At 39.7% G+C, this 26,201-nt stretch overlaps 1 protein-coding gene across 5 annotated transcripts in view; it reads left to right on the top strand.

Moving 5' to 3' along the window:
- Positions 1-19,457, top strand: part of BCL11B (BCL11 transcription factor B) — a 104,901-nt gene extending 85,444 nt beyond the window's left edge. For all 5 annotated transcript variants that reach the window (XM_054827971.1, XM_054827973.1, XM_054827970.1 and 2 more), the window contains one exon: positions 12,274-19,457. In XM_054827971.1, coding sequence (XP_054683946.1) covers positions 12,274-14,285 — 2,012 coding nt within the window. In that variant the 3' untranslated portion in view covers positions 14,286-19,457. The remainder of the gene's footprint in view (positions 1-12,273) is intronic.
- Positions 19,458-26,201: the final 6,744 nt, after the last annotated feature.

Raw genomic sequence — 26,201 nt, 5'->3', positions numbered from 1 at the left:
TAGGCTTATAGCTGCTGTGAACTCAGTTCTCTTCTTTTAAACCAGATTTATCCCTACATTGAAGACAGTGTCTTGAGACTAACAAATCCCAAGGTGGAAGAAGACCCTCATCCAGAGCCTGTTGAAGCCAGTGGAAAATTTCATATTGACTTTGGTGTGCTTTGTATTGAGATATTAAACATTCATTTCTTCTTTGAATTTAACTACTCATTTTCAGGGTGAGATACTCTCTACTTTAAACAAATCTTAAAGTTGCCCTGATTTATTAAATTAACTTGTGCTGTATTTGCCATTCAGGCAAAACTTCCAGTAGGGTGAAACTGTTGTATATGCTTCTTCCAAGATAAGACTGTGTTTTTGAAGGTCTAGTTGGAATAGCTGGGGAAGGATGGTCCTCTGCCCTGTCCTCAGCCCCCTTTCTCCTCTGTGCATAGTGCTGTATTCATAGCCAGTCTTACAGAGAGCAAATCATGTACGTATATACACAAACACACACACACATATATACACATACATGTGTGTGTATATAGATATAAAAATAAAATAAAACTCAAAAAATAGAAGGATTTCTGCCTTGAATGTGAGGGATATCGTCTGCTGTGTTCAAATTAGGACATGGAAGTTGTGACATATGCCGTGCCAAGGCACAGCAGTGCGGTTCTGTATCTTTAAATGTTGATGCATAACAGTGAAACCAGGTGAGATCTGGCCCCAGGTGCTGGCTGTTGCATGCATTGCTGAACAATTTTTAAAGGATGCAGATTGGGTGGTTGGAGGAGAAAAAAGTAGGTCTTTTCCTAAATAGATCTTTTTTGTGTGTGAAATATGTTGTAGGTTTAATGCAATGATTAAAAAAAATGATCGACTTAATCTTCATACATTCCTCTAATAGCAGCTCGGTATAATCCAGTCCTGACCTGGCTCCCCCTGATGTGCAATGCTAGTTGTCATGGAGCCCCAATTATGCCAAACGGGGGAAGATTTTGTTGAGACCATGAAACTCATTTCACTGGTGACTGTATGCGAATGCTGAATTAAGAGTCCTTCACAGAATTAGTCTGAAGGCAAAGCTTGGATGCTGAAGAGGTGCTCCATGGATTGCTTCTGCTTTCCCTGTCTGCACATTGAGAGTCTACCTGGCTTGAAAAACAGTATCACAGCAAAGTTTTTTCCTTCGTTCCTTTCAATGTAATTCCAGTTTTGAATCATTTTACCTTCAAGTTCATAGGTTCAAATTCTGTGGTCACCAGAGGTGTGGTATCAAGGTAAATTTGCAGATAATTTGGGTAGTGGCCCGTGCTGAAGGTGTGTGGCTTCTAAACCTAATTAGAGTATAGTTTGTTACAGGCGAAAATTATTGATACACAAGGAAGGTTTTATTCGGAGACATCTGTAGGTTGGCAGCTGTGCCAGCCATGTCTGTTCTTCTGAGTAACGGAAGCCATGCAGCAGGCAATAGCAGTGTTTTGGTGACAAGTGTTGAGAATATTGGTTGAATTGCACTGTGAAAATATTTTCATTATTTTTATTATTAATATTCTGCAAGCAGATTTGAGCTGTGTGTCTGCCCATGTCGGTGCACGCGAGCGGATAAGGTAGAGAGGGAGGGCTGTTATTTTTATTTTTTTATTTTTTTTTTCAATTGCACCTCCTTAGCATTTTGTACATATCAGCATTCTAGCCGAGCGATTTGCTAATTGCACTGGAAGACCCACTTTAAATTCAGGAATACTGAAACTTTGAAACTGTAACATTTTGACTGGCGAGAATGACCAGTCTTCTTTTCTCTTTCGCAGTGAGCTAGTTGAAGGAAGCTGGCATTGTCGCAGAGTGAAAGCTCTGCAGAAGTGCCGCAGGTTTTTCATATGGAAATGTGAAATAATGGGGTGATTAAATAGAGCTGTATATTAAAGTACATCTGACATTAGAATTAGCATAATGTGCTCTAGCCCTAGGCTGAGTACTTTATTTGCCATCTGCGTCGGACCAAAATCCCCTGGGGAAGCGCTAAAATATTCTGAATAAACTCAGCCCGAGTTCTTATTGAGAGTAAAATACCATTTGTGGCACGTCGTATTGATTCGTCTTAATTGCGGTGCAGAAAAGAACATTCAGTTGCTGATGACTTTTGTACTCTGTGACAAGTCGGCTGGAGTTATTCTAACACTGCAGTTGGTTAACCTGAACAGACTGTCGTGCTCAGAGAAGGAGAAAACCTTATCTTCAGTAGCATAAACTACAGTATCATCTCCTAGCTTTACTCCTTTCTATCTCGATGCAGCATCCTTTTTTTTTTTTTTTTTTGTTTAATATTATTCCCTGAAAACAGCAGCCAACGAACTGAAGGGGAAATGGGGCTTCATTGAATCAGTCCGAGAAAATTCACATTCTTACCTAGTTATTTTCCCCAGCCTCCCTCCCCACACTTCCACCCCCAGATCTTCTTAAAAAAAATCCAGAAACATCTGACCAGCTTTCATCTAAGAGAGTGAAAATCAGTGGAACTTGTCCTTGAGGATCCATCTCCGGAACCATTAGTTCAAGAGATTTATTATGTATATTTTGTAAAAAGCTGTGGCTTCTCCTGTGCATAAGCCCACAGTCTTAGTTGGTTGTAATGGTTTGATTTTTGTCAACTCTCCACTCAAATAGGTTGCTGAATACCTTTGAAAAAGTGCTTATAACATGCATAAAAGATAAATATTTCATCTGAAGGAAAATACTTTGATGCTCCATGCAATTCTGTAACATTCATAAGGTCCAGTTTTTACCCTATAATTGCCTATCATTATACACAATTTACATATTCAAACATTCTCTACAAACCTTAGTCTAGCATGTTTTTATTACAAATTCAGATCAAGGGAATAACCTTTAACTTCAGAGACAAATGAGACAAATTTACAAGTGCATGTCTGCTGTTTTCTTGTGTTTTATAAATCCCTGCAGACCCGAACACTTTTGCTATAACGCCACTCAGAACAATATACATATATTACTACTTGTTTGTAGTGCTTCGGTAATGAGTCCCCTTTGTATTAGATAACCTATATAATTCAGCATCTAGGCCCTCCATAACGTCAATTATCTCCTCATAGCTAAATGTACATTCCATTAAAACAAGATTTACAGCCTTTATAATACTTCTTAGGATTGAACGTGGAGATTTTGTGGATTTAAAGAAGCAGAGATGGGAGTTAGCATTTGTTAAAGAAGCAATGAATTAAAACAAAAATGCTATTTCATTTACTAACTATGAATAGGCACCTAATACCCTTAAGAAATAGTTTTAGTAAGACAGACTGAAGTACTCCTGGGGAAAAAAACAGGAAAATTTGTTTTCACCCTTTGGCTTTTTTTATTGTTTCCTAATTTACTCTTTATTTTTCCATTATATGACATGGACAATTTCCTTTATGTATCCTCCTTTAAGTTCCTATTCAGATTACTGAGAATTCTTGCTTGTAAGATGAGAAAATGGCACCTTAGAAAAGTCTGTGGGAAAAAAAAAATCCCAGCACTTGCCAGTTTTCAAACAAAACTACTTACAGGAAACTGATTTAAAGGGAAGCTGCTGGCATATTTCATATGTTGTAGAAAAGACTGACATTATTTCAAACGCATTTGAATACCTTATGCAAAGAAAAGGCCTAAAAGTGTCCTTGAGCAGTACAAGGGGTTTTCATGAATGCTGTAAATGGAATCCTATATATTAAACCACCAGCCATGGGTAGTCCTATAGTCTTTTCATCTCATGAGTGGCTGCATTTCCTCCCCCCCCGTATTACATTCCTTATTTTCACTGATAGTTTTCACTATTTTATACAGCAGGTTTGTAAAGCATCCTTTCAGTCTGCTAGCTGATGTCTTAGGTTCAGAGAAACTAACTAAAAGACACAAAGCTGTTTAGATGCTAAAGGTGGAGTCAATTGAAACTGTTGTATCACGAAGGGCTAATTTAAAAGTTAACTCAGTCACTATTGATCTTTTAATATTGATTTTCTTGTTTGCTCCTTACTTTTCACACTTCTCCCTTTCTCTGCTTTATAAATTGCCTTTGTATTTTAGAATTTAACACCAATTAGACGAAGGTGTTCAGAGATGACAAACATGTGTTTTATCTTCCATTTTGATAGTGCTTCTGGGTCAAAATCCCTGTGTCGGGAGTTCCAATTTTTGCTATGCATTTTTCTTTCTTTTTCTGCACTAAGTAAAAGCATTTCTTTTACTTCTGTAGGCTGAACATTAACTTCCAGTAAGCCACAAGCTCTTTTAAGGAATGAGAAATTGGACATCCAGAAGGAAGTTGCCCAAAATGACTATTGACATTTTATACCTAAAAATATAATATTGCCATTTTGTAATGCACTAGAAATTAAACTGAGCTGTGCATTTGGCTCATTTATGTGAATCTGGCAGTACGGATCTGAGGTATGATTAAGTCTCACAGAAAATGGGACTATTGAACACAAGCTGCATCTTCAGCCAAAGGTCACCTGTGTCCATTAAGAAGCAGGAAGCATCTGTTTGTGTTATGCATGGCTGTAGTCTGCCTGCAGTCTCCTTTTTTTTTTGTGAGTATAAATGCCAGAGAGGACACATAAAATGCTTCTGGGAAAAGTTTAATGAAAAAAAAAATTAATCACAACTTGATATATTCATATAAGCCTAGTTTAGATCCTTGTTTGTAATAACCTGGTATAGTTTATCTGGAAAAATTCAAAATCCAGAATGGTGGTCATCGGAGCTACTTTGATTTCATATCAGAGTAATTCAAATAAGAGTTTATCTAAGAGTACGATTTTAAGGCATTAGGTTGATATCTCTAAGTCTTTCAAGGATTCATGCTCTTTGTTCTTGGAATTATGAAAGATTGGCTGTAGACAGCATGACAGTCTGACTTCTCGACTATGTGATTGATAATTAATCTGTTTGGCTTTCCACTCATACGATAAAATAGTTCATTTGACAAAAAAAATATTTATTATTACAAAAATGATAAACAGACAATTTGCAGTCCTGCCTAATAGAAAAGCACAAATGGCTTCAGAAAATAAAATAGGCCACCAAAATTGGGGCAGCATTTAATCCACCAAAACCAGAGTTTGGCAGTTGACTTTAGCATAGAAAGAATTAATAGTAGTGTAATGTTAATATATTTTAATATTGGTATCAACCAGTGCTATCGTAGATCTTTTTCAACAGGTAGAAAATGCTCTTGAGAATATTGGTATTACTAATTAAAATCAGTGCTGGGAATGAGGGGGTCTTGTGGGGTTTGTAGGTTCTCCCGGCATAAAGCTTCTTGCATAATCTCTGTAGAGAGCTTGCAGTCTCACTAGTCAAGGTAGAAACAGGATGGGGAAAGCTGTAAAACCCGCAGGCAGTGTGTGGGAGAAGAATATTGCATTTGTGAATTTTCTTCTGTTTGAAGATGGCACTGGAGGAGACAGGCTATTCAAGAGGCAAGGTAGAAAAAGAGAACAGGGCCTAGTATGGGAGGAAACAAGATTCTGTACTGAGAAGTAAAACCTCTTGGTTACTTCTCCTCCTTTCCTCAGACACCCTTATTTTTCCATCCACATCTTAAAAACATTTCATTTTTGTTTCCCTGTCACATTCTTTCCTTTCACCGACCTCATCCTGAGATTCCCCATTTCCAGATGATGACAGGCTCTGTGGCCCCTCATGCTTGGGCTCTTGCACCTAAACCTTCATCTCCTCTTCTTGACTGAGATGCACTTCAGGTTGGCTGAGCTTTACAAGAGAGAGTGGCTGTTTATCTGAGTGGAGAATTGGAGGTGCTTAGGTTGTGAGACTGCAGGCGTCTTGCTAAGTCATAAAACACGAACTTTAGTTGCCAGTTGATGCTTACTTTATGAATTGTTGGTGATAGCCCCCATCACCCTCAGCAGGATGTGCTGCAAGACTCTCTCGAGCCCTTTCTTTAGACAAGGCAGTGTAGGGATGGATGCACTGTGTTAGCTCTGGGGATGGATAGAAGAGTTGCACTTGTTTTGTATCTTCAGCTCGTGTTGCCATCAAAACAAAATTAAAATGGAGAGGGGTATAAAGAGAAATGATTCCTTTGCGTTTGGTGTTTAAAACTAGTGACTGGCATTGGACTGGCAGTGGCGATCCTCGCCCAGGCTTGGACCCTTCTTCACACTTGTGTCTTTTTTACTGAGACCATCAGTCCCTCTGAAATGGAGGTAGCAGCACTTCCAAACACCCTAGGGAGTGCAGGGAGGGTAAAACGGTAAAACTCTCAATATTGGGTATGCTCAGCATATGTTTGTTCAATCATAAACATATGCAAGTAAATGTTCTTGCTAACTTGGATAATTTAGAGTGGTAATATGGTTTATAAACCCTCTTCAGCAGAAATACCTGTATTAGAGACATTTTTGCATACCCAGTCAAGCATCGGGTATGAACCGGTATAGTTCATACTGCAGATCCACACTGCAGACACCTGGAAAGTATTTGGCCCTTGTGTAGGTGACCTGTCAAACCATATATAACCATATATTTTCTTCACTATGAAGCACTAAATCTTTCCAGTATTTAATGCCCTTCTCTTTAATGTCAGCTGGTCTTATAAGGAGACTTGTTAAACTAGTGTTCTCAATTATGGCGTTTTAATTTAATAATAATTCAATTAAAGGTGTGTTTTTTATGGAGCATCCATGCTACCTTTATTGGTATTATTAGAGTAACCATCATAATAACAAGGAGTAATTATTTAAATTATCATTAAAAATTGAGTGGTGAAGAGAGTAACATTGGTGGAAAGATTGTAGGAACTTGATACATGTCTCTTCCTGAGTGCTACAATAAAAGGTGTCCTTTCTTTAAAGCTTGCAAGTTTCTACTTTTCCTGAACTTCTAAAGGTGCAGTAAAGCAGCATTAAAATTCCTTAACATTTTTATTGCTGCTGTTGTAACTTTTTAAAGGGAACCAGAAACATTATCTGGAAAGTATTGCTAGAGTTAAAGAATGGCAGTGGTTATGTGGACCTGACTGCAGGTCCTCACCGCAGTCCTGGCAGGGGTTATGGGTGGGTGATTAAAAAGTGTGTGTGGGGAGTTAATTCTCTGTTATAGCTAATGGAATTATTCAGGCATGCTGAGGGGAGGATTCGTAAGGCACTGGATGTCACTGTAGCCCAGCAGAAAATAATGAATTCTCAACAGTTCTTATCTCACACTGATTATTGTTTGATGGTATCCGGAATAACTGAGGATATTTTGCAGGAAATTTATCTCCAGGGCAAAGGCGCTCAGCATTCAGGGTATATAGAAAGTCATGTACCAACTGGGCAAGGAAGATCTGCGTATCAGTAATGATACAAGTCAGACTGCAGAGAACAGATAAGTCAGGGGATTCAGGCTGCCTGGTGGGGTGGGATGAATGTCCACAGACCCAGGCTACTCCTGTTCTGGGCTGGGCAAACCGACCTGTCTTTTCTCACTGCCCCCTGTAAGGGCAGAATTTGGGAGGCGGGATCTGAATTTAGCTTTGTTTTGTGCTGTTCATGAAAGAGAGAAAAGCTCATTATTGCTTTGACATTTTAAACAGAACATAATCTGTCATGCAGTAATGGAGGGAACACATTTTAATATTTCTGGAAAAGACCATCTTTTGTCATAATACGCAGAAAAGGCAAGAGTGTTCAATAAGTTCATAGTTTATAATTACCTGCTTAGGCAGAAGATGCTAAATAGATTTTTAATCTACCAGATAAAAACATAACAAGTTCTAATGGTTGGCAGTTGAACTCGGCAATTCGAATCAGAAAGAAGACAGGTTTCTTAATACTGAAGATAGTCAACCGTTGCCACAGACTACTCCGATACATAGTGAATTCTCTCTCACTCGACATTTCCAAATCAAGTTGGGAGAAGGGGGTGCTAAAAGACATTAAGTGGTTCAACTGCAAATCACTGGGCTGGATGATACCTGTATGTGAGGTGCAGATTAAATTGTTTCCTGTGTTTTTCATGTACACGTAGGTATGATCTTAAATTGCAGGAAGAAAGATTTAGATTAGGCATCTGGGGAACCTTCATGATGGTAAAGGAGAGAAGGAATGAAGTGGACTTTGGGAAGGTTGTAGACTCCCCATCCAGGTAGCCTTTGAAGTGGGATAATGGATCATCTGCCATAGATATGAATAGATGCATAGATACGGACATCCCTTGGGTCAGGAATTGGACAGGGGCAACCCTTAAGATTTATCCCAGTCCTCTCATTCTTTAATTAATTTCACAGTCCTTCCTAGCCTTCAAATCAATATTTCTGAACCTGTACACCTGTGTCTCAGTAGAATCCAGACCTGCAAACCTGTGTCATGTCTGAACTCCAGTGGCTGTATTTGTTTGGCTTCAGTGCAACCTTGAAGCTACTATTGACTGCTCAGGGCTTGTGGCCTGGATGTCTCGTGTGTACACTGTATCTCCCAACTAATATAAAGATAAAAAATTATATTTGAGCCATCAGTCCCAAAAATCATGCCTAGTTACAGACTGTAGGGTTGAATCCATGTGCAATTCATTGCACAGTATTAATGAAGTCTTGGCTTGTGCTTAATTCTAAGCACATGAATAATTTCATCGCTATCCAACAGAGCACTTCAGCCTATGCTTAAGTTTCACTGATGTTGATTACTCACATGCTCAAAGTCAAGCACATGCTAAAGTGATAAAGACTGCATATGGCAAAGCCTATATAGCTAGTTGTCATAAAGTGGGTATTTAGACAGACTTCAGTGCAGGTGGCAAGGGATTAAGATAGCCATATATCAAAAGTAGCCGTATAACAAAGAGTTTTATAGTGTAGGTGCACTGCATTATTAAATATAAGGATCATTCTTGAGCAATATGCGGCTGTTTCTGGGCATGTTTAAAATATTTAGCAAGTTTTTGAATATAAAAATGTTCAGAGTGGATCTTCAAAGACTTTTTGACATTGTTCTGTTCTTAAAAGTGAGCATCTACACTGCTCAGGGCAACTTCTAGGCAAGATAACCATGAAGTGATAATATGGAAATGAACATTTTATTTTATTTTTTCTTTTTTTTTTTTTAAACGGGGAGTCTAGGGAGAGACTTTGAGGGTTGCAAAAGTTAAAATATATATATACACAGGCATGCACACACAAACACTCGTGAAGCAGTCAGAGATTGGTAGCTAGGCAGCCTGCAGTCAATTTTGCCGTTGTGTCGGGGTCTCCTGAAGAGGAGTGTTAAGGAGCATAAAAGCTAAACAAAACAAAAAGGAAGAGAAGACTGTTTTATGACTGCTAGCTTGTAAATCTTAGATCATTAATAGCACTAATTTGCTCTGTTTGAAAGAAAAGTAGAAAGGAGGGGGATTTACTTTTCTCACTTGAATTTCACAAAGCTGAAGTTTTGGAGAACAAAACAAAACAAAACATCTCAATTCCATGTAACATGTAGTAGCAAGCATCCAGCTAGCTGCCATTTTGAGGGTAATTTTTTTAATCAGCCATTTCGGTTTTAGATTGGCCTTGATCCTCAGCATGCTCAGGAATTTTTCTCCTTACGTATGTGCCTTTGCTGAAGTAAACGTGTTGCTGTTGTCGTCGTCGTCATCTAATACACAGCTGCCTTCTTCCTCCTGTCAGCTCTTGAGCTAAGCAAGGAGAATGCATGCACACGCACACATACTCACAGACTTTATTTTTTTGAAGAAAAAACCCCACAACAAAAAAGAATGCATGCTGTGACTTTAAAAATGAAAGAATCGAACAGCTGTGGGTAATAAATCGATTAATTAGAGTGGATAAAATGAAGGTGAAGGGTGCAGAGCACTCTTTAATTTGAAGATATATGACCTTGTAAGATGCTGCACTTCATTTGCTATTAGATCACACTTCAGAAGGGGCTTTATTAAAATCTATTCTAGGGTGAGCTGAGGTAAAACATATTGTTAAAAAAAGCTTTTGACAGAGTATGTTATATACTTTAGTCTGCCTCAGTGATTTCTGTCACTTTTTATACTACACATGTTGTCGTGCAAGAAAAGTTAAAGGTCTAGACATTTTCATCATATTTCTGTAAGAAACAGAAATTTAAATATTTGAAGTAATAATGGGAGCATTTACCGTTGCTTTGGCCGCACAGCTGACATAAAACTCCCTAACTGCCTCAGTGCTGAGTAGATTTTCAAGGGATAATGTATCAGTTCCTTTCCGTGTTTGTATGTGGCTTTCATTAATGTCAATAGCAGTTACGGGCACTTTTTCCAAGCTGAGTACACTTCCCAAACTTGTGTTTTTTCCAACAGCGGTCGTTAGAGATTAATCAAAGCAACTGTGTCTGTCCCGTATGACGCAGGGCTGGGGCACAGGGGCCATGTCAGCCAGGCAGAAACGCCCGCTGTGTCGTGTAGGTTTTTTCTTGGCTGTGGAGAGCCGGCTTCTCCGAAATCGGGGTCTGAAGCTGCTATCCACAGCAATAGCCCTACTAAATCAATAGGAGCGTGAGGAGCTGCACCACATTTATCACCTACCTTTGTAAATAAGTCTCAATCTGATAGATGCTTTTTCCTTTACGCTTTTATGGATGTTCATTGGGTGATAAGATTAGATAGACTGACAGGCTGATAGGTAGGCAGATAATCTTCTAGCCTCCTTGTCTAAGGTTTTGTAGGTTTTGTTAGCAGCAGCCATTCCTGCAACAGCCAGAAGAGGGGAATTCAGTCAGCAGCAATCCTGCTTCGCCTGGTGTGCCTGAGTTAAATTTTTTCCTTTTTTTTTTTTTTTTTGACTGCTATGAGTCATTTCTCTTTACAAAGGTAGTTTCGATAATATGGTTCTGTTCACCTTATAAACTCTTTCATTTTCAAGCTCATGCAACAGGCTTCTGTGAATTGGAGTGCCCCTGTCTAGAAAGGGGTTGTGTAGTTCAGCTTGGGATCCGAGCTCCTGCGGAAGGGCTGGGATTGGGCTTTGTTCGGGTCGTTATGCAGATATGGGTCAGGCGGGAAGCTTGGTTCAAGCTTTGAACTTTCAGGAAGTTTAGTGCCTTTAGGTGCAGTGGGACCATTGCTAGCCAAAATATGTGCTTTCATAAACAAACAAACAAGCAAGAAATTAATTCTAGATTTTCCAAAATGAGTAGTTGGGGTTTTTAGGAAACCTCCCCCTCATTTAAAAGAAAAAAAAAAACAACAGACCCACAACAACAAAATAAACCCTGGATCATGATTTTTAAGTTGACACATATTTATGAATTTATCAGAGTCTTGCAGAGGCACTGAAAAAAGGAGAGGGGGGGAAAGTGCTTTTTGAAGATAGCACATAGTTTATATTGTGCCCAGAACTGGAATTTTCTAGCTAGCAAAAATTATGATTGTAGTGCAGACTTGTCCACACCTGTCCTTTATGTAAAGCTGAATTAAGGTTAAAGGAATGCTTTCCACCTTTATGCAGTCGTTCAAAGAGGCTAGAAAGGCAAACAGAACAATGTTTTTGGCTCCAGTGAGCGTTTCTGCATTGGAGGGCAGGCTCAGGCTCAGAAATTCTTGGGACCCAGTTCAAGCACGGCCCGACATTTGTTACTGTTAATTGCAACTGTGCTGTCGGCTTTGATTACCGGATGTTTCATTTGAGTGGCTTCTTGGTGTTTTGGCAAAAAGAATGTCAAAGTGGTTTATGCAAGGGTGCGTTTTCCAAGCTCCTGTTGACTTGAATAGGACTTGTGTAGCTAAATACCTACATAGTATTTTAAAAATGGAAGTGCTGGCATGACTGAACCATGTATAAATTAAATTCAGCAAGATCTCAGGGGACTGCTGCATGAAGTGTATAAAAACATAAAATGAAAGAGTGAAAATGACACTGAAGCTCCTCGCAGGTGCCTTGTAAAACCTACCACACCGCATTTTCCTTGGTCTTTGTCTGTAGTCATAAATCCCTTGAAACAAATTCCTTTTTGTGGAATAAACACGTGAAAGGATTTTGATCCTTATGCGTCATAAAGGAAGGTTTTATTTGCAAGTTAGAGGATATAAACGTATATAGCACCAATGCGTATGTGTGATATTTATCATACATGTTAAGTGAATAAGTGTGGTGAGTAAATGTGCTGTTCAACAATTTATATCAGTCAATACATTGCAATTAAGTCCTTCTTTCAGAAATGCCAAGGAGGAAATGTGTTAGCAAAATAAAGCACATGCCAACTGTATTTAAATGTTCTCCGCTGTATTATTTTTTTGAGTGTTCTTTCTGTTTTTCTTTTATAGGTAAAGATGAGCCTTCAAGCTATATTTGCACAACATGCAAGCAGCCTTTTAATAGCGCTTGGTTCTTGCTTCAGCATGCCCAGAACACACATGGATTCCGCATCTACCTGGAAACAAGCCCTTCAAACAGTTCCCTTACTCCACGCATCACCATCCCTCCTCCTCTGGGACCGGAGACTGTTGCACAGTCCCCGCTGATGAATTTCCTTGGAGACAACAACCCTTTCAATCTTTTGCGGATGACAGGACCCATCTTGCGCGAACACCCTGGCTTTGGTGAGGGTCGGCTCCCAAACACGCCTCCGCTGTTCAGCCCACCGCCTCGTCATCATCTGGATCCACATCGCCTTAGTGCCGAAGAAATGGGGTTAGTTGCCCAGCATCCCAGTGCCTTTGACAGAGTTATGCGTTTAAACCCCATGGCAATTGAGTCCCCAGCGATGGATTTCTCCAGAAGGCTTCGAGAGCTGGCAGGAAACAGTTCCACCCCTCCGCCAGTCTCGCCCAGTCGTACCAACCCTATGCATCGCCTGTTGAATCCTTTCCAGCCGAGTCCTAAATCACCTTTTTTGAGCACCCCACCACTGCCCCCCATGCCCCCCAGCAGCACTACGCCTCCCCAGCCTCAGGCCAAGAGCAAGTCCTGTGAATTTTGTGGGAAAACATTCAAGTTCCAGAGTAACCTTATCGTGCACCGGCGCAGTCACACAGGAGAAAAGCCCTACAAGTGTCAGCTCTGTGACCACGCTTGCTCCCAGGCCAGCAAGCTAAAACGCCACATGAAAACGCATATGCATAAAGCTGGCTCCATGACGGGCAGGTCAGATGACGGACTGTCCACCACTAGTTCCCCTGAGCCGGGCACAAGTGAGCTCACTGGAGAGGGACTGAAATCCAGTGAGGCAGATTTCAGGAATGAGAGTGATCCTTCCCTGGGCCATGACAATGAAGAAGAGGAAGAGGAGGAGGAGGAGGAAGAGGAGCTCGAAAATGAGAGCCGACCAGAGTCGAGCTTCAGTATGGACTCGGAGCTGAGTCGTAACCGAGAAAACGGCTCCAAGTCACTGCCAGACGAGAAATCCCTTGTCCTGGGAAAAGTCATCGAGAATGTAAGTCTAGGTGCCATCCAGCAATATAATGACATGCTAGCTGAAAAACAGAAGAGGAGTAGCTTCATGAAAAGGTCTTCTGACCAGCGAGACTTGTGTCCTCGAGACCTCTGTCAGAGAGATCCAGGTGACGAAGACTCAGTGGTAGGAGAGCTGGACCGCACTGAGGAAGGGACGGTCAACGGAAGAAACTTTGGCCCAGGTGAACCCTTCCCAAACTTGTTCCCCCGCAAGCCGACGCCTATCACGAGCCCCAGTTTAAACAACTCCTCTAAAAGAATAAAGGTCGAGAAAGATTTGGACTTGCCACCAGCAACAATAATACCTTCCGAAAACGTTTACTCTCAGTGGCTGGTAGGGTACGCAGCATCGCGGCACTTCATGAAGGATCCGTTCCTTGGATTCACAGACTCCCGACAATCCCCCTTCGCGACCTCTTCTGAGCACTCGTCGGAGAACGGGAGCCTGCGTTTCTCCACCCCGCCGGGGGACATGCTGGACGGGGGGCTCTCAGGGCGCAGCGGCACGGCGAGCGGAGGCAGCACCCCCCACATCAGCGGTCCCGGCCCCGGGCGACCCAGTTCGAAGGAAGGGCGCAGGAGCGATACATGTGAGTACTGTGGCAAGGTCTTTAAGAACTGCAGCAATTTGACGGTGCACCGTCGGAGCCACACTGGAGAGCGGCCTTACAAATGCGAGCTCTGCAACTATGCATGTGCCCAGAGCAGTAAGCTGACGCGCCATATGAAAACGCATGGCCAGATAGGGAAGGAGGTCTACCGCTGCGACATTTGCCAGATGCCCTTCAGTGTTTACAGCACCCTGGAGAAACACATGAAAAAGTGGCATGGAGAACATTTGCTGACAAATGACGTCAAAATTGAGCAGGCAGAAAGAAGCTAAGGCCCCCCCCCCCCGCCCCCGCTAGGTTAAATTTCAGGGGTCTAGGTAACATTTTATTTGTACAGTTTAACTATTGCCAACTGAGAAAAGATGACCTAACTTGCCTCCGTAAACATAACTTAGCCTAACTATGGTAGGTGCCAGACTTTGGCACTTGAAATATAACCTGTGTCTGCAAAGTTCTATTAAACCCGAGGGTTGATTAAGGCAGTAAAAATTGTGGAGCCTTTTAACTGTGCAATAATTTCTGTATTTATTGGGTTTTTGTAATTTTTTGGCATGTGCAGGTACTTTTTTTTATTCTTTCTGTTTAAATTTCTTTTAAAATTTTGTTGGGTATCCCTTTTTAATTTTACCCAGTCGTAGCCTGAGATTACTTGCATTGTAGGGGAGAAACGTATCTTTTTAAATTATAATTTTTGGGCCGCTGCTTTGTTGAAATTTAAGCTAAGCATGTGTAATTTCTTGTGAAGAAGCCAACATTTGAACAGAAATCTTTCTTCCTTTTTTTTTCCTTTCTTTTTTCCTTTCCTCTTCTTAAATAACCTTGAAGATTAGGGAAAACAAAATTGTACAGCGAATAACAATCTTGAAAATTAGCACTTTCTTTTGGAATTGGATGGAATATGTAGCACTGACAATGTCGCTGGTGATAGAGGCCTTTTCTAGATGGATTTAATCACTAAAGTTATGGCAACAAAAAAAAATATAGGTGCAGAAAGCAGCTACATTAAAACCCCAGAAAGATTCTTAATTGTGCATTACTATTGGATAGTTTCTTCTTCTTGTTAAAAGCTATGTCAACATAACAGTGCCATTTTGTCACTTTTTGGGGTGTCTTTCCCTCCCTCTTTCCCTCCCACCATTCTTCCCAGAGACAGCAAAACTACATCTTGACTATTGTAATATTCCTTTTAAATCTTGGAGCAGCCAAAGTCCATCTTTTTTCTTTTTAAACCGCAAAATCATAAATTTTTGTTCAGGACATCTACTTTAGTTCAGATTTGCTGCAGTTAGAATAATTACTGGAGGATGGGAAAGTGTGAATTTCTCAATGAAAAGCCTCAACTTACAGGCATCTGGTTTACGAATGAAAATATTAGAACTATCTTATATGATGTACAATGATGTTATTATAAGGAAGGGAAAAATAAAATCTAGTTGATTTACCTGTCTTGGCAAGATTCTGCTCCTACTGAAGTCAGTAAGAGTTTTCCCCTTGACTTAATTAGGAACAGAATGGAATTGTATTCAGATAAAAGCATTACAACAGAAAAAAGTAAAGAAAAGAAAAATGCACCTGCTCTACTTTCAAATTCCAAATTTTTAAAAGCCTTTTACAACTAATATTAGCAAACAGTGGACAATTATGGTTAGAGATTTTAATTATGTTGACCCGCACTTTAAAGCTTTTGTTTGTGGTTAAGAGGAAAATGGCTTCTCAACAAGAAATTACATCATATCCTTCTACTTGGCCCAAAGGTGGGTTAAACTGTAAGGGAACAGCTGAGATTAAGTGTCAGTGTTGCTAAGCATGGCATTCACAATACTGGCACTATAAAGAAAAATAAATAAAAATAATTTATTGGACAGTTTTTCTACTGCCATTCAATTTGACGTGAGTGCCTTGAAAACTGATCTTCCTATTTGAGTCTCTTGAGACAAATGCAAAATGTTTTTGTGAAATGAAAAGACTTTTAAAAAAAAAAAGTAAAACAAGAAAAGTACATTCTTTAGAAAAAAAGAGCCACATTTACTTAAAAAAAAAAAATTACTGGTTGAAGATAGTGGACATGAAAATGCCATAAGACCCAATCAAATGAAGATGTATACCCAGCACAACTTCGGACATCCATTAGCTGAATTATTCTCAGCCTTTTTTTTTTTTTCAGGACAACGCTGCTTAGGAAATGGAATGGAAATGATTTACTGCTGAATTAAAACTCAAATGACACAAATTACAAGTTGTTATCATTGAATGAGAAAAAACAATTCAGGAACAACGGCTAATTTTTTTTAAAAGTTAAATTTAGTGCACTCTGTCTTAAAATACGTTTACAGTATTGAATACATACAAGGGTAAAAAAGAAATTGTGTGTATGTGTGTTTGAGCAATCTTTTTTTTTTCAAAGTTTGCTTAATAGGTTATTAAAAAAAATGCCATAATGGCCATGTGTATATTGTTTTCTTTTGGTGACGGGGTTTTAGTATATATTATATATATTAAAATTTCTTGATTACTGTAAAAGTGGACCAGTATTTGTAATAATGGAGAATGCCTGGGCATTTTACAAAACCAGAAAGAAAAAAAAAAAAACCTTTTCTTTTTTCCTTGAAAATGTTGCAGTAAAATTTAAATGGTGGGTCTATAAATTTGTTCTTGTCACTGTAACTGTAAAGTCTTGAGTTTTAGTAAATTTTTTTTCTGCCTTGGGTGTTGAATTTTTATTTCAAAAATGTATAGAATCTTGTATTTGGGGATTAAAAGGTGATTGCTACACCATGTAGAAAAGGTATGTAGAAAAAAGTGCTTAATATTGTTATTGCTTTGCAGAAAAAAAATCACGTTTCTGACCTGTACCTTTTTTTCTCTTTTTTTTCTCCCCTTCCCACCTTTCCTTCCCCTTCTGGAATGGATATTGATATTGGTTGATTCATATGATGTAGGCACTTGCTGTATTTTTACTGAAGCTTGTAATTTTTTAACTGTACGCTTGTCCTTTTAAAGGGATTTAATGTACCTTTTTGTTAGTGAATTTGGAAATAAAAATAAAAACAAACAAACAGGCTGCCATAATATATTTTTTTAATTTGGCAGGATAAAATATTGCAAAAATAAAAAAAAATTTGTATGTGAAGTCCTTATTGTACAGAAAAAAAGGGGGTTGTTAGACGACCTTTGAGTAAAAGAAACAAAACAAAATAATTAAGTGCTTTTTTATTTTAATTTTTTGTTGTTGTTGTTCACAAATAATTTTAGTTGTATATATATTTTTTTTGTCAGAAATGGCCTACAAAAAAGTGCTGTTCCCACAGGGCTCTAAATAACTTCAAAGTTGCCTGGACCCCTTGCATCAAGGTTTTACCAGGTATGGTTGAACCAGGCTGGATGGTTATTGCCTATTCGTGTGAAATGAGATTCCGTTCCCGTAAAGGTGTCTGGGGTGACATCCCACAGCTTCCCCGCAGATTCGAGAGAGAGAGAGGAGATTTGCCGCCCCCCCCCTTCCAAACAAGAAGATGTCCAACACATCTTCCCTCCCCCGGCCACTCCTTAGTCACTGCTCCCCGTGCCCTGCCACCGCCCTCTGGAAGACAGTCGTTTCATAGCAAACAGTGAGAGCTGTTGCATCCACTTTGACATAAAATGGTAAAACGGGCCGCTGTTGGTACAGCTGTAACCAGGTTGAAGTAAAATTGGTCCAGGCATAGCCCTCCTCTTCCCTGTCAGAACAGGACCTACTCCGTGTACAGGTCTTGCCAGTCCATGTTATTAGCCGCTTTGCTGCTGTTCACTCCTAATTGTACATTCCATAAATTTCTGAATGTTTGAGGGACTGGGATGAAATCCTGCGCCTTTTGATTTCTCTCTCCTTTGCTGTTCTTTCTCTCTCTCTCTCTCTCTCTCTCTCTCATGCTCTCTCCCTTTGGGTCGAGGGGAAGACAGGTGGCAGAAGATGCTCTAGTGAAGGGGAGAAGGAGAAAATGCTCACCGCTGTTGCAGGAAATGACGGTAAAACTAAAACATAAACGACAAAAAAAAATAATATTGCCATGCCAAATTCTTGTGCTGCTTTCATCAGTGCAGAAGTGCTGGAGCAATTGGAGAGGCATGGGTGTGACAGCAGGGAGAATTTGGTCCAGCTACCTAACAGATATATGTCTTTCTGGCTTGAACAATGTACCCTTAAGACTTCTGGACAAATTCTGGATCTCAATTAAACTGATATAAATCAGGAATTATTCATCGCTCTTAGTCCTGGATTACTCCAGCGTAGCTGAGGCTGGAATGTGGTCCCTTAAAGGCACATTTTCACTTTTTGGTGAAAATTCAGATCTCTGGCGTTCAGATAAATCCAGAGTCATGTCACAGAACTCAGCAGAATCCCTTGGACATGCATCGGTGTAATGAAGATCAGAAGTTAACCACATATTTTCAGTCCACAATTCATTGATTTAAGAAGGACTTTTACCTTTCATTTTAGTGTCATTTGCTTAGGAGCTCTGGTCTCCCTGTTGTTTTTAATTATCCAGGATAGCTAACATCAGCAGTTGTCTAATTTTGTGACTTGAATCACTGAAACTAACAATAAGTCACCCAAAAGCACAAGGGTTGTGTTTCTGCAGACTGTAGTGATAATGAAATGGCCCTCCTTTTCTTCTTGCTTAGAAGAACTGTAGTTTACTAGGCCATAAGCACAATATAACATACACATAAAAGAGCTAGAATGCTGCCATAGTTCTCTTCACAATTTAAATAGTTTTTTATTATTATTTTAAGGTTCAATATATGACTTCCATTGTGTCTAGTCCTGCTGCCTTTGATGTCCAGAGCAAAACTCCAGTCAACTCCCGTGGCAACAGGACAGGTCTGAGAACCTGGTTTTAGAAAGGAAAAATACCAATTTTTAAGGAAAGGGTCAAAAAAATCAGCATTTCATCCCAGTCCTATGTAAAAGACAGTCCAAGGTTTTGTTTATCACAGGCAAACTCATTTTTATGGTGCTCTTTGTATTTTAGAACTGCAAAGCAAAGTAACGTTGATTTAAGTTGTTTGCATTTGTACCGGCAAGGCAAAATATTTTTATTACCTTTTTCTATTACTTATTGTATGAGCTTTTGTTGTTTACTTGGAGGTTTTGTCTTTTACTACAAGTTTGGAACTATTTATTATTGCTTGGTATTTGTGCTCTGTTTAAAAAACGAGAGCACTTTTTTTTTTATTATGGATAAAATGTTGAGATGGCTGGAGGTCATTTCAATATGGCTTAGTGAAATATTTATTGTTCCTTTTATTCTCTGTACAAGATTTTTGGCCTCTTTTTTTTCCCTTATTGTCACAATGTTGAGTTCAGCATGTGTCTACCATTTCATTTGTACGCTCGTTCAAAACAACGTTTGTTCCAGTTTCAAGTTATAAAAATAAATTGGACATTTGACTTGATCTCCAAATCTTGTCTTTCCTGTTTTTTTGAAATTGAGGGGTGGGAAGGGGAAAAAAGAAGGGAGTGAGGAGCTGAAGCTTCAGTAGAGATGACAGAGCTTGTGCCGCATTTTCCGTTGGTTCTCGTGGGAGTCAATCAGGAGAGAATTCTTGTTTGGGGAGGACACGTGAGCACCTGCATGATGCTAAGCAGATGCTCAAGTCCTGCTTACATTCCTTGGACTTAAATATAATAGAAAGTATTTCCTGAGTAGGGGTCTTGAGAGAAAAGGGTGGAATAATTCATGAAACAGTCAAATTTTTTATATGAAATTACACAATGTTTGGGGCAATTAGCACAGTTTTCTGAAAACAGTGAGAAGCTTTGCTCTTGTGTTTCTTTCCATCCCCATAAACTTAACTACGTGCTGTATGCACCTAAGTTTGTTAATGCGTTTTGCTTCTTGGATGCCAACACAAACAGGGAGAACACTTACCAATTTAACCAGGAGCTGAATTTGGGCCACAGACTGTGTATTATTATGTGAGAAGCACCAAAATGTAACTGCAGCTAAATATCTGCGCCTCCTCCTCAGTTAGGGACAAAGGCATGCACAGATAAAGGCAGAATTTTGCACAATTTGCAGTTTGAGGATATGAGCTGACAGCTACAGGCAGTTCACTGTCCTGATACTCTTTATCAAGCCAACCTGTTAGCAAATGCGTAGAAATCTTAAATGAGAGAATTGTTATTCAAACCATTATTGGAAAGCTCAGGAAAGATTTGGAGTGTGGAGACCAGATTCTGATTTCCTGGAGGCCCTGGTCCAACAAACCATGTAACAGGCTTGTGATTCAAAGCAGGTGGGTAATTGAAATTCATTTCAAAGGAACTGCTCCTGGACTTTAAGGTATTTGGCTCAACTCAGAAGTCAGGAGGGGAAGCTAAGTGGTTTGTGCTACAGAAGAGCTCCTACAGATGGTCCCTTCCTGATCTCAGGCTCCCTGAATCCGCAATCTAAATTTAGGCATGTGTGTAAGTGCTTTGCTGGATCAAGGCTTCAGAGTGATATAAAAGTTACAGGCTTTGAAAAGTTGCACTTACGAAAAACCAGTGAAAATGGAATCAGAACCCAACGCTGACAATTATATTGGGCAATAGTTCACGCTGTAATTCCCAAAATGCCACGTTCATTTTGAATGCCTTCTGCAGTGAGCTGTAAAGGCTGTTAGATTTTACTTCTAAATTTTGCACAGTTTGCATTTGAATGGGGTGTTTTTGACACCCCATAGACATGACTTCACTCTAGTGGAGCTTTGCACCGCTGTGTCATTTTGTCAGCTTTAAAGGCGTTGCAGGCCTTGCAGATGTTGATGTGGTGTTTGAAGATTTAGTGGCAGCAGCTGCTGCTGTGCATCCTGGCCTGTGGGAGGGAGGGTTTGGAGTTGCGAGGGGACCTTCCGTCCACTGCTTCTGCTAGGGAAGGTGGTATCTGCCCAGCAAGGAGAAGCATGGACCTCGTGGAAGTGGCTATGCCTTAACTTATCATTGTTGGATCTGCTAGAGCTTGTCTGTCAGAGCCCTGATTACTCACACATGTTGGCACAAAAGAAAAAGTAGGATTAGGCCCTTTTGACAGAGGAAATGTGAGAAATCACACAAGCAAGACTGCAAACAGCTAAATCAAAAAGAGTGTCTTTGCAGCATCCTTGGGTTGGAATACTCCTGTTTCACACATGCCTGTGTAACCCAAGAGCTCTATTATAATCAGTAAAGGAAGAAGGTTTAGAAAGATCTTTGTGAAATCCAAATGAAACCAATGGAGTTCAAACTTTCTATGAAATGAGAGGTGCTTTAAGTCATACAATCATAGAATGGTTTGGGTTGGAAGGGACCTCAAAGATCATCTAGTTCCAACCCCCTGCCATGGGCAGGGACACCCTCCACCAGACCAGGTTGCCCAAAGCCCCATCCAACCTGGCCTTGAACACTTCCAGGGATGGGGCCTCCACAACCTCTCTGGGCAACCTGTTCCAGTGCCTCACCACCCTCACAGTACTTTTTCATTATATCTAATCTAAATCTACCCTCTCTCAGTTTAAAACCATTACCCCTTGTCCTGTCACTATGAGTCAGCACCGTAATTATTATGATGAAGAAATGTGTTATAAAGGTGATTTAATTTCTCAAGGGCCTTATTCCTCACACTGATTCTACACCATACTACTTCTTTGGATTCAATAGATTTACTCTTGATTTACATGGGATTGAATCTGGTTTAATGGTTTTACTTACAAAAAAATTACATAAATGATAAGAACATATAACAGAATAGCAGTGGCCACTGAACTCTAACTCCATAATCGAGACGTTTCCACCAGAAAATGAAGTCAAAGAGTTCCGTTTACCCTATCAAAGGACAGAAAGATACCATGTGATCTGTACGTCCAATTAAAACAGCTTGAAAACTGAGCACTCAGAATGAAAGGCTTGTGAACAGACCAATAATTATACACCAAAATCATTCAGGAAATAATTCTGAATAATGAATATATTTGAGAAAATTGTGATCTTTTTGCAGACAACTTGTAAGCAAAAAAGAGGAAACATTTGCCTAATCGTTGATTTGCTCTGAATTATTCTCCTAGCTCAGCTAAACACCGACCTTGATCTACTCAATGACAACATGCATTTCACTGTCTGACAGATGACAGACCTTTCTCTGGGATCACACGTTAGAGATAGAAACAACCTATTCACTCCTTCAGCCCATCAACTACCAATGCAAGATCATTTCTTTCAGTACATTTCCTAACCAGGACGCTATGCAGAACAGACTCAAATATAATTTTATACCTACCCATTTAAAAAATTTTGGCTGGTAAGAAAAGATTCTTCATCCAGTTTTGTCACATGTTTCAGGGTTTGGTTGCACTGTAGTTTGAGGGTGAAGCTAGTTCCAAAAGATGTTTCAATTCTTCTATTTCCCATACTAATCAGGAGCCCATTGCATTATACAGACAATGTACTGATTGACAGATTACTTTTTTCTTTTTATGTGTATCTTTTTATTTATTTCTTATTCTGTCAGGATACCTGTGAAATACCTCCTGTGCAAGTAAAGACCACTTACACATTTTCATGTAGAGTTGGCAAGTGCCAGTGCTGGTTATTGTAGAAGTCATAGGTATCATCAGAGAATATCAAAGATAATGAAAATCTGAAGGAAAACAATTGTGGTTTAATGATTCCTATCAACTGGCTAGGAATTACAATAATGCAAAAAAATACACATTGGTCTTCAAAAATGTTTTAAGCATATAGAATGGATGTCTAACTACAGTGTATCCAAGCTCTGAAGCATGTGTCCACTCTTAGTAAATGCAGTACCTTATTGTTATACCCTGTGGTTAAACCCATGGGGAAATGGACAGTGACAAAACTGGGGGAATGTGGGGCTTCACTCGTCATGGTGCATGGGTCTTCCCACTAGTGTGAGATGTGGAGAGAAAGCGAAACTAAGATAAATTAGAAAAGCTGAGCAGACATAGAAACACTCCAGAACAAACTCTCATGATTTCAGTCTCCATGATCTGATGGTGAGAAGAATTTTTGGGAGTGAAGAAGGAGGCAAAAGGAGTAAAGTCTTCATGTGATATATTCCCAATGTGAACCATCAGCAAAACCAGGGAAAATTGATATTGATAGCAATAGTAGTTTCTATTCAGGATGTGGCTGCAGCAATCTAATCAGAAACCAGGCACTTATCACAGAATACTTTGAATTCTTAGCAATGATGTAACATAATGCACTGAGAAAAGCACCATTCCTGCAAAATAGCCCCGAATGACTGGCAGAACGAAATGATACAATTACAGAATTAGAAGAGGAGAGGGAAGAAGATGTTAAGAGATATAAACAAGGCAGAAAATCATGTTTCACATGGTAATAATGTTCAGATGAAAGGAATGTGTTGGAGGCTCATTGATGAATCAAGCCTGTTAGACATTTCAAAATACCTAAGTGAAATGGGAGTTTAAATCCCATTTTAGAGGTAACTTGAGTTCTAAGACCCACTGAGTTTTAACAAGCCTTGCATTTCCAAATGACTTTTGAAAATAAGGCAGTGGTCCAAAGTTGTTTTAGAAAAAAAATCTCATTTCTTAGATATTATTCTGCTTATATTCCAATGGTTTAAATTACTACTTTTAATGTCTGAACATTTTTGAACATAGAGCAATTGCAATGCCAAGCTCATCCTGTCCCAGTTTGTGGCTTAGCCTCATCTTTAGTGAAGAGAGACATAACTCCTAACTCCCCCTATTTTAGGTCTAGAAACCCATGACTGTACCCAACAGATAATACAAATTCAGGGTAAACAGTGCATGGCCAGGACAGTGGTCTAAACATTTCACTAGATGTGATAGACTGCAGAGTCATTTCCAGATCAATACGGCTCATAAATGTTCCAGTAGTCCTATGGAGAAACTCTCAGAATGACACCCAGGTAGAAACCTCTTTACCTGCAGGACGTTCAAATTTAGATCTGTAATTTGGCTCATTGCAAAGACTCTTGAAGTAATAGTATGAAATCATAGCTATTTAAAAATGCCCAAGCTACCAGCGACTAACAACATGAACTTTATTGCTGAGGAAAACACATTTTGAGTCAAAAGTCATATCTCTGTATGAAAAATGTTCACTGATGAAAATGTTTCTATGTGTGTGCTAGTTTTGAAGCTTGATACGTGAAGCATTTGCAGTTTACTCCTCTGCCATAGTTTACCCTTTCTATAAAAGAGTTGCAGGATAGCTCACATGGGTGCTCCTCATCCACTCTAGTTCAGAGTCAGGTAGATTAACCAACTGTCCACTGACAAATCAAGCTAGTCTGAGAAGAGGAGAAGACCTCAGCGGTACAATTTCAATCGGCGCATCTTGTTCTGCAATGGATGTTTGACCATGGCTGTAGAATGTGTTGTCCATCCATGATGCCATGATACTTCACATCAGATGTTAACAGAACAGAGTTAATGATCAATGGAGATGGGGATATGTCTATGAAGATGGATTCTCTTCCCAGATGTGGATCTGAAACAGATTTTCTTTTTTAGCAGCAAGTTAGAGAAATGCATTTTCTATTTCTACTTTGTGGGGGAGCAAACCAAAATGGGACATTGCTTGGTGTAAATCAGCATCGCTCTCTTGTGCCAAGGCAGCTAGGCTAGGCTTGCTTACTTAGTTATCACCTGAGACTTATTTTCAAATTTGTGCTATCCACCTCAGCTTGGTAAATGGTTTTAATATCTGATATATTTTTCAAAAAGACTGAGATGTTCTTCAGATTCTTTAAAGCGAGACGTGTTTTAAACCAAATTGCCTTGATTGTGACTTCCCCAGTAAGCCAGTCCTCAAAAAGAGTAGTAGGAAGCAGTAGCTCTCGGTAAATTAAGTAGACTGTGCATGTCAGTAGGAACTTCTGTGATGTATGTGAATGATCCGCCAGCAGAATTAAGTAGCTTTTTTGTCATTTCAGTCTGACGTAATCTCTCAAGCAATTTTTCCCAGAGGTATGTACTTGTCTTGATATGCAGAAACTCTGGCCACAGAGTTCACATGATTTGCCATACTCAGAGACTGTTTCTTTTGTTAGCTGTTATTCAGACGTGATTTCATGTTACCACTTTAATCCTGGTGATGAGTGATTCCTCAATGTAAAACCAGTACGTTTCTCTTCACCATGCTCTTTTCCCAGGATGAAGTTCTGGTCATTCTTTCTCTGGCCAAGCAAGACTCGACATTGACTTCTTCCTAAACTGTTAATGTGAACTAATTTGTACAAGTAATTCTGCCTCAAGGAAAGTTTATTGGTTCCTGCAAAACGGTCCTGGCCCAGAGGACTGGTGATCTGCTTCTGCAGTTCTCCCACATGATAGCTGCTTAAGCAAAATAGGAGCTTAAGCAAAAATGAATTCAGATCCTCTGAGCACAAAGGACACTAGAACAATCTGCATACCTACAAGTAAAGTGTTGTTTGGCTTGCCTCTGCGTCTACCAGGCAGACTTCATACTTCAGTTTGTTTGAATTCCTACGCGCTCCTGATTTTCTCTTCAGGGTACCTTTTCTGTTCAGGGAGAGAAAGAGATGTACAGCTGGAAGGCAACAAAGCCATCTTGGAGGAGCCACTCTCAAAACAGCAGGTTTGAAGGGGTCAGTACTGGGAGCAGTTCTGTGCAATGTTTCATTAAAACCTTAGGCGTTGGGCTGGAGACAGCGCTTACAATACTTGCACACCAAACCAAGCTGGGAGAGATCAAAAGTGTATTGAAGGTTGTTGGTAGTGTTCAAAGTGATTTTAATACCTCACTAAGTTCACTAAACAGCCATTGGTCAGAAAAAAAGGGTATGAAGGATCACAAGTGACAGGGAGACAACAACATGCTGTTGCAAAAAAAGGCAGATACCACCACGGGATGTATCAACAAAAGAGTAGCCTGCAAATGACGTGATGTGCTCTGCCTGCTCTGGCCAGCATTAGTGAGGAGTTTGGACATCCAGTTGTGGGTTCAGTTCTTACAACTCAAGAAAAATGTAAGCTGGTTGGAAGTTTGTCCTGAAGGGAGCAAAGGCAATTATCAGAAGTCTACAGTGTATGTTTGATGAGGAAATATTGAAATAATTTGGATTGTTTATGCAAAAAAAGAGCAGAAGAAGGAACCAAAGTGAAGGAGGGAGATAACTCTTCTCAAGTAGGGAAAAACATGTTGTAAA

The sequence above is a fragment of the Grus americana genome, chromosome 5 (genome assembly GCF_028858705.1).
Source record: "Grus americana isolate bGruAme1 chromosome 5, bGruAme1.mat, whole genome shotgun sequence".
NCBI classification, from domain to species: domain Eukaryota; kingdom Metazoa; phylum Chordata; class Aves; order Gruiformes; family Gruidae; genus Grus; species Grus americana.
This window is presented reverse-complemented; position numbering and strand designations above follow the sequence as displayed.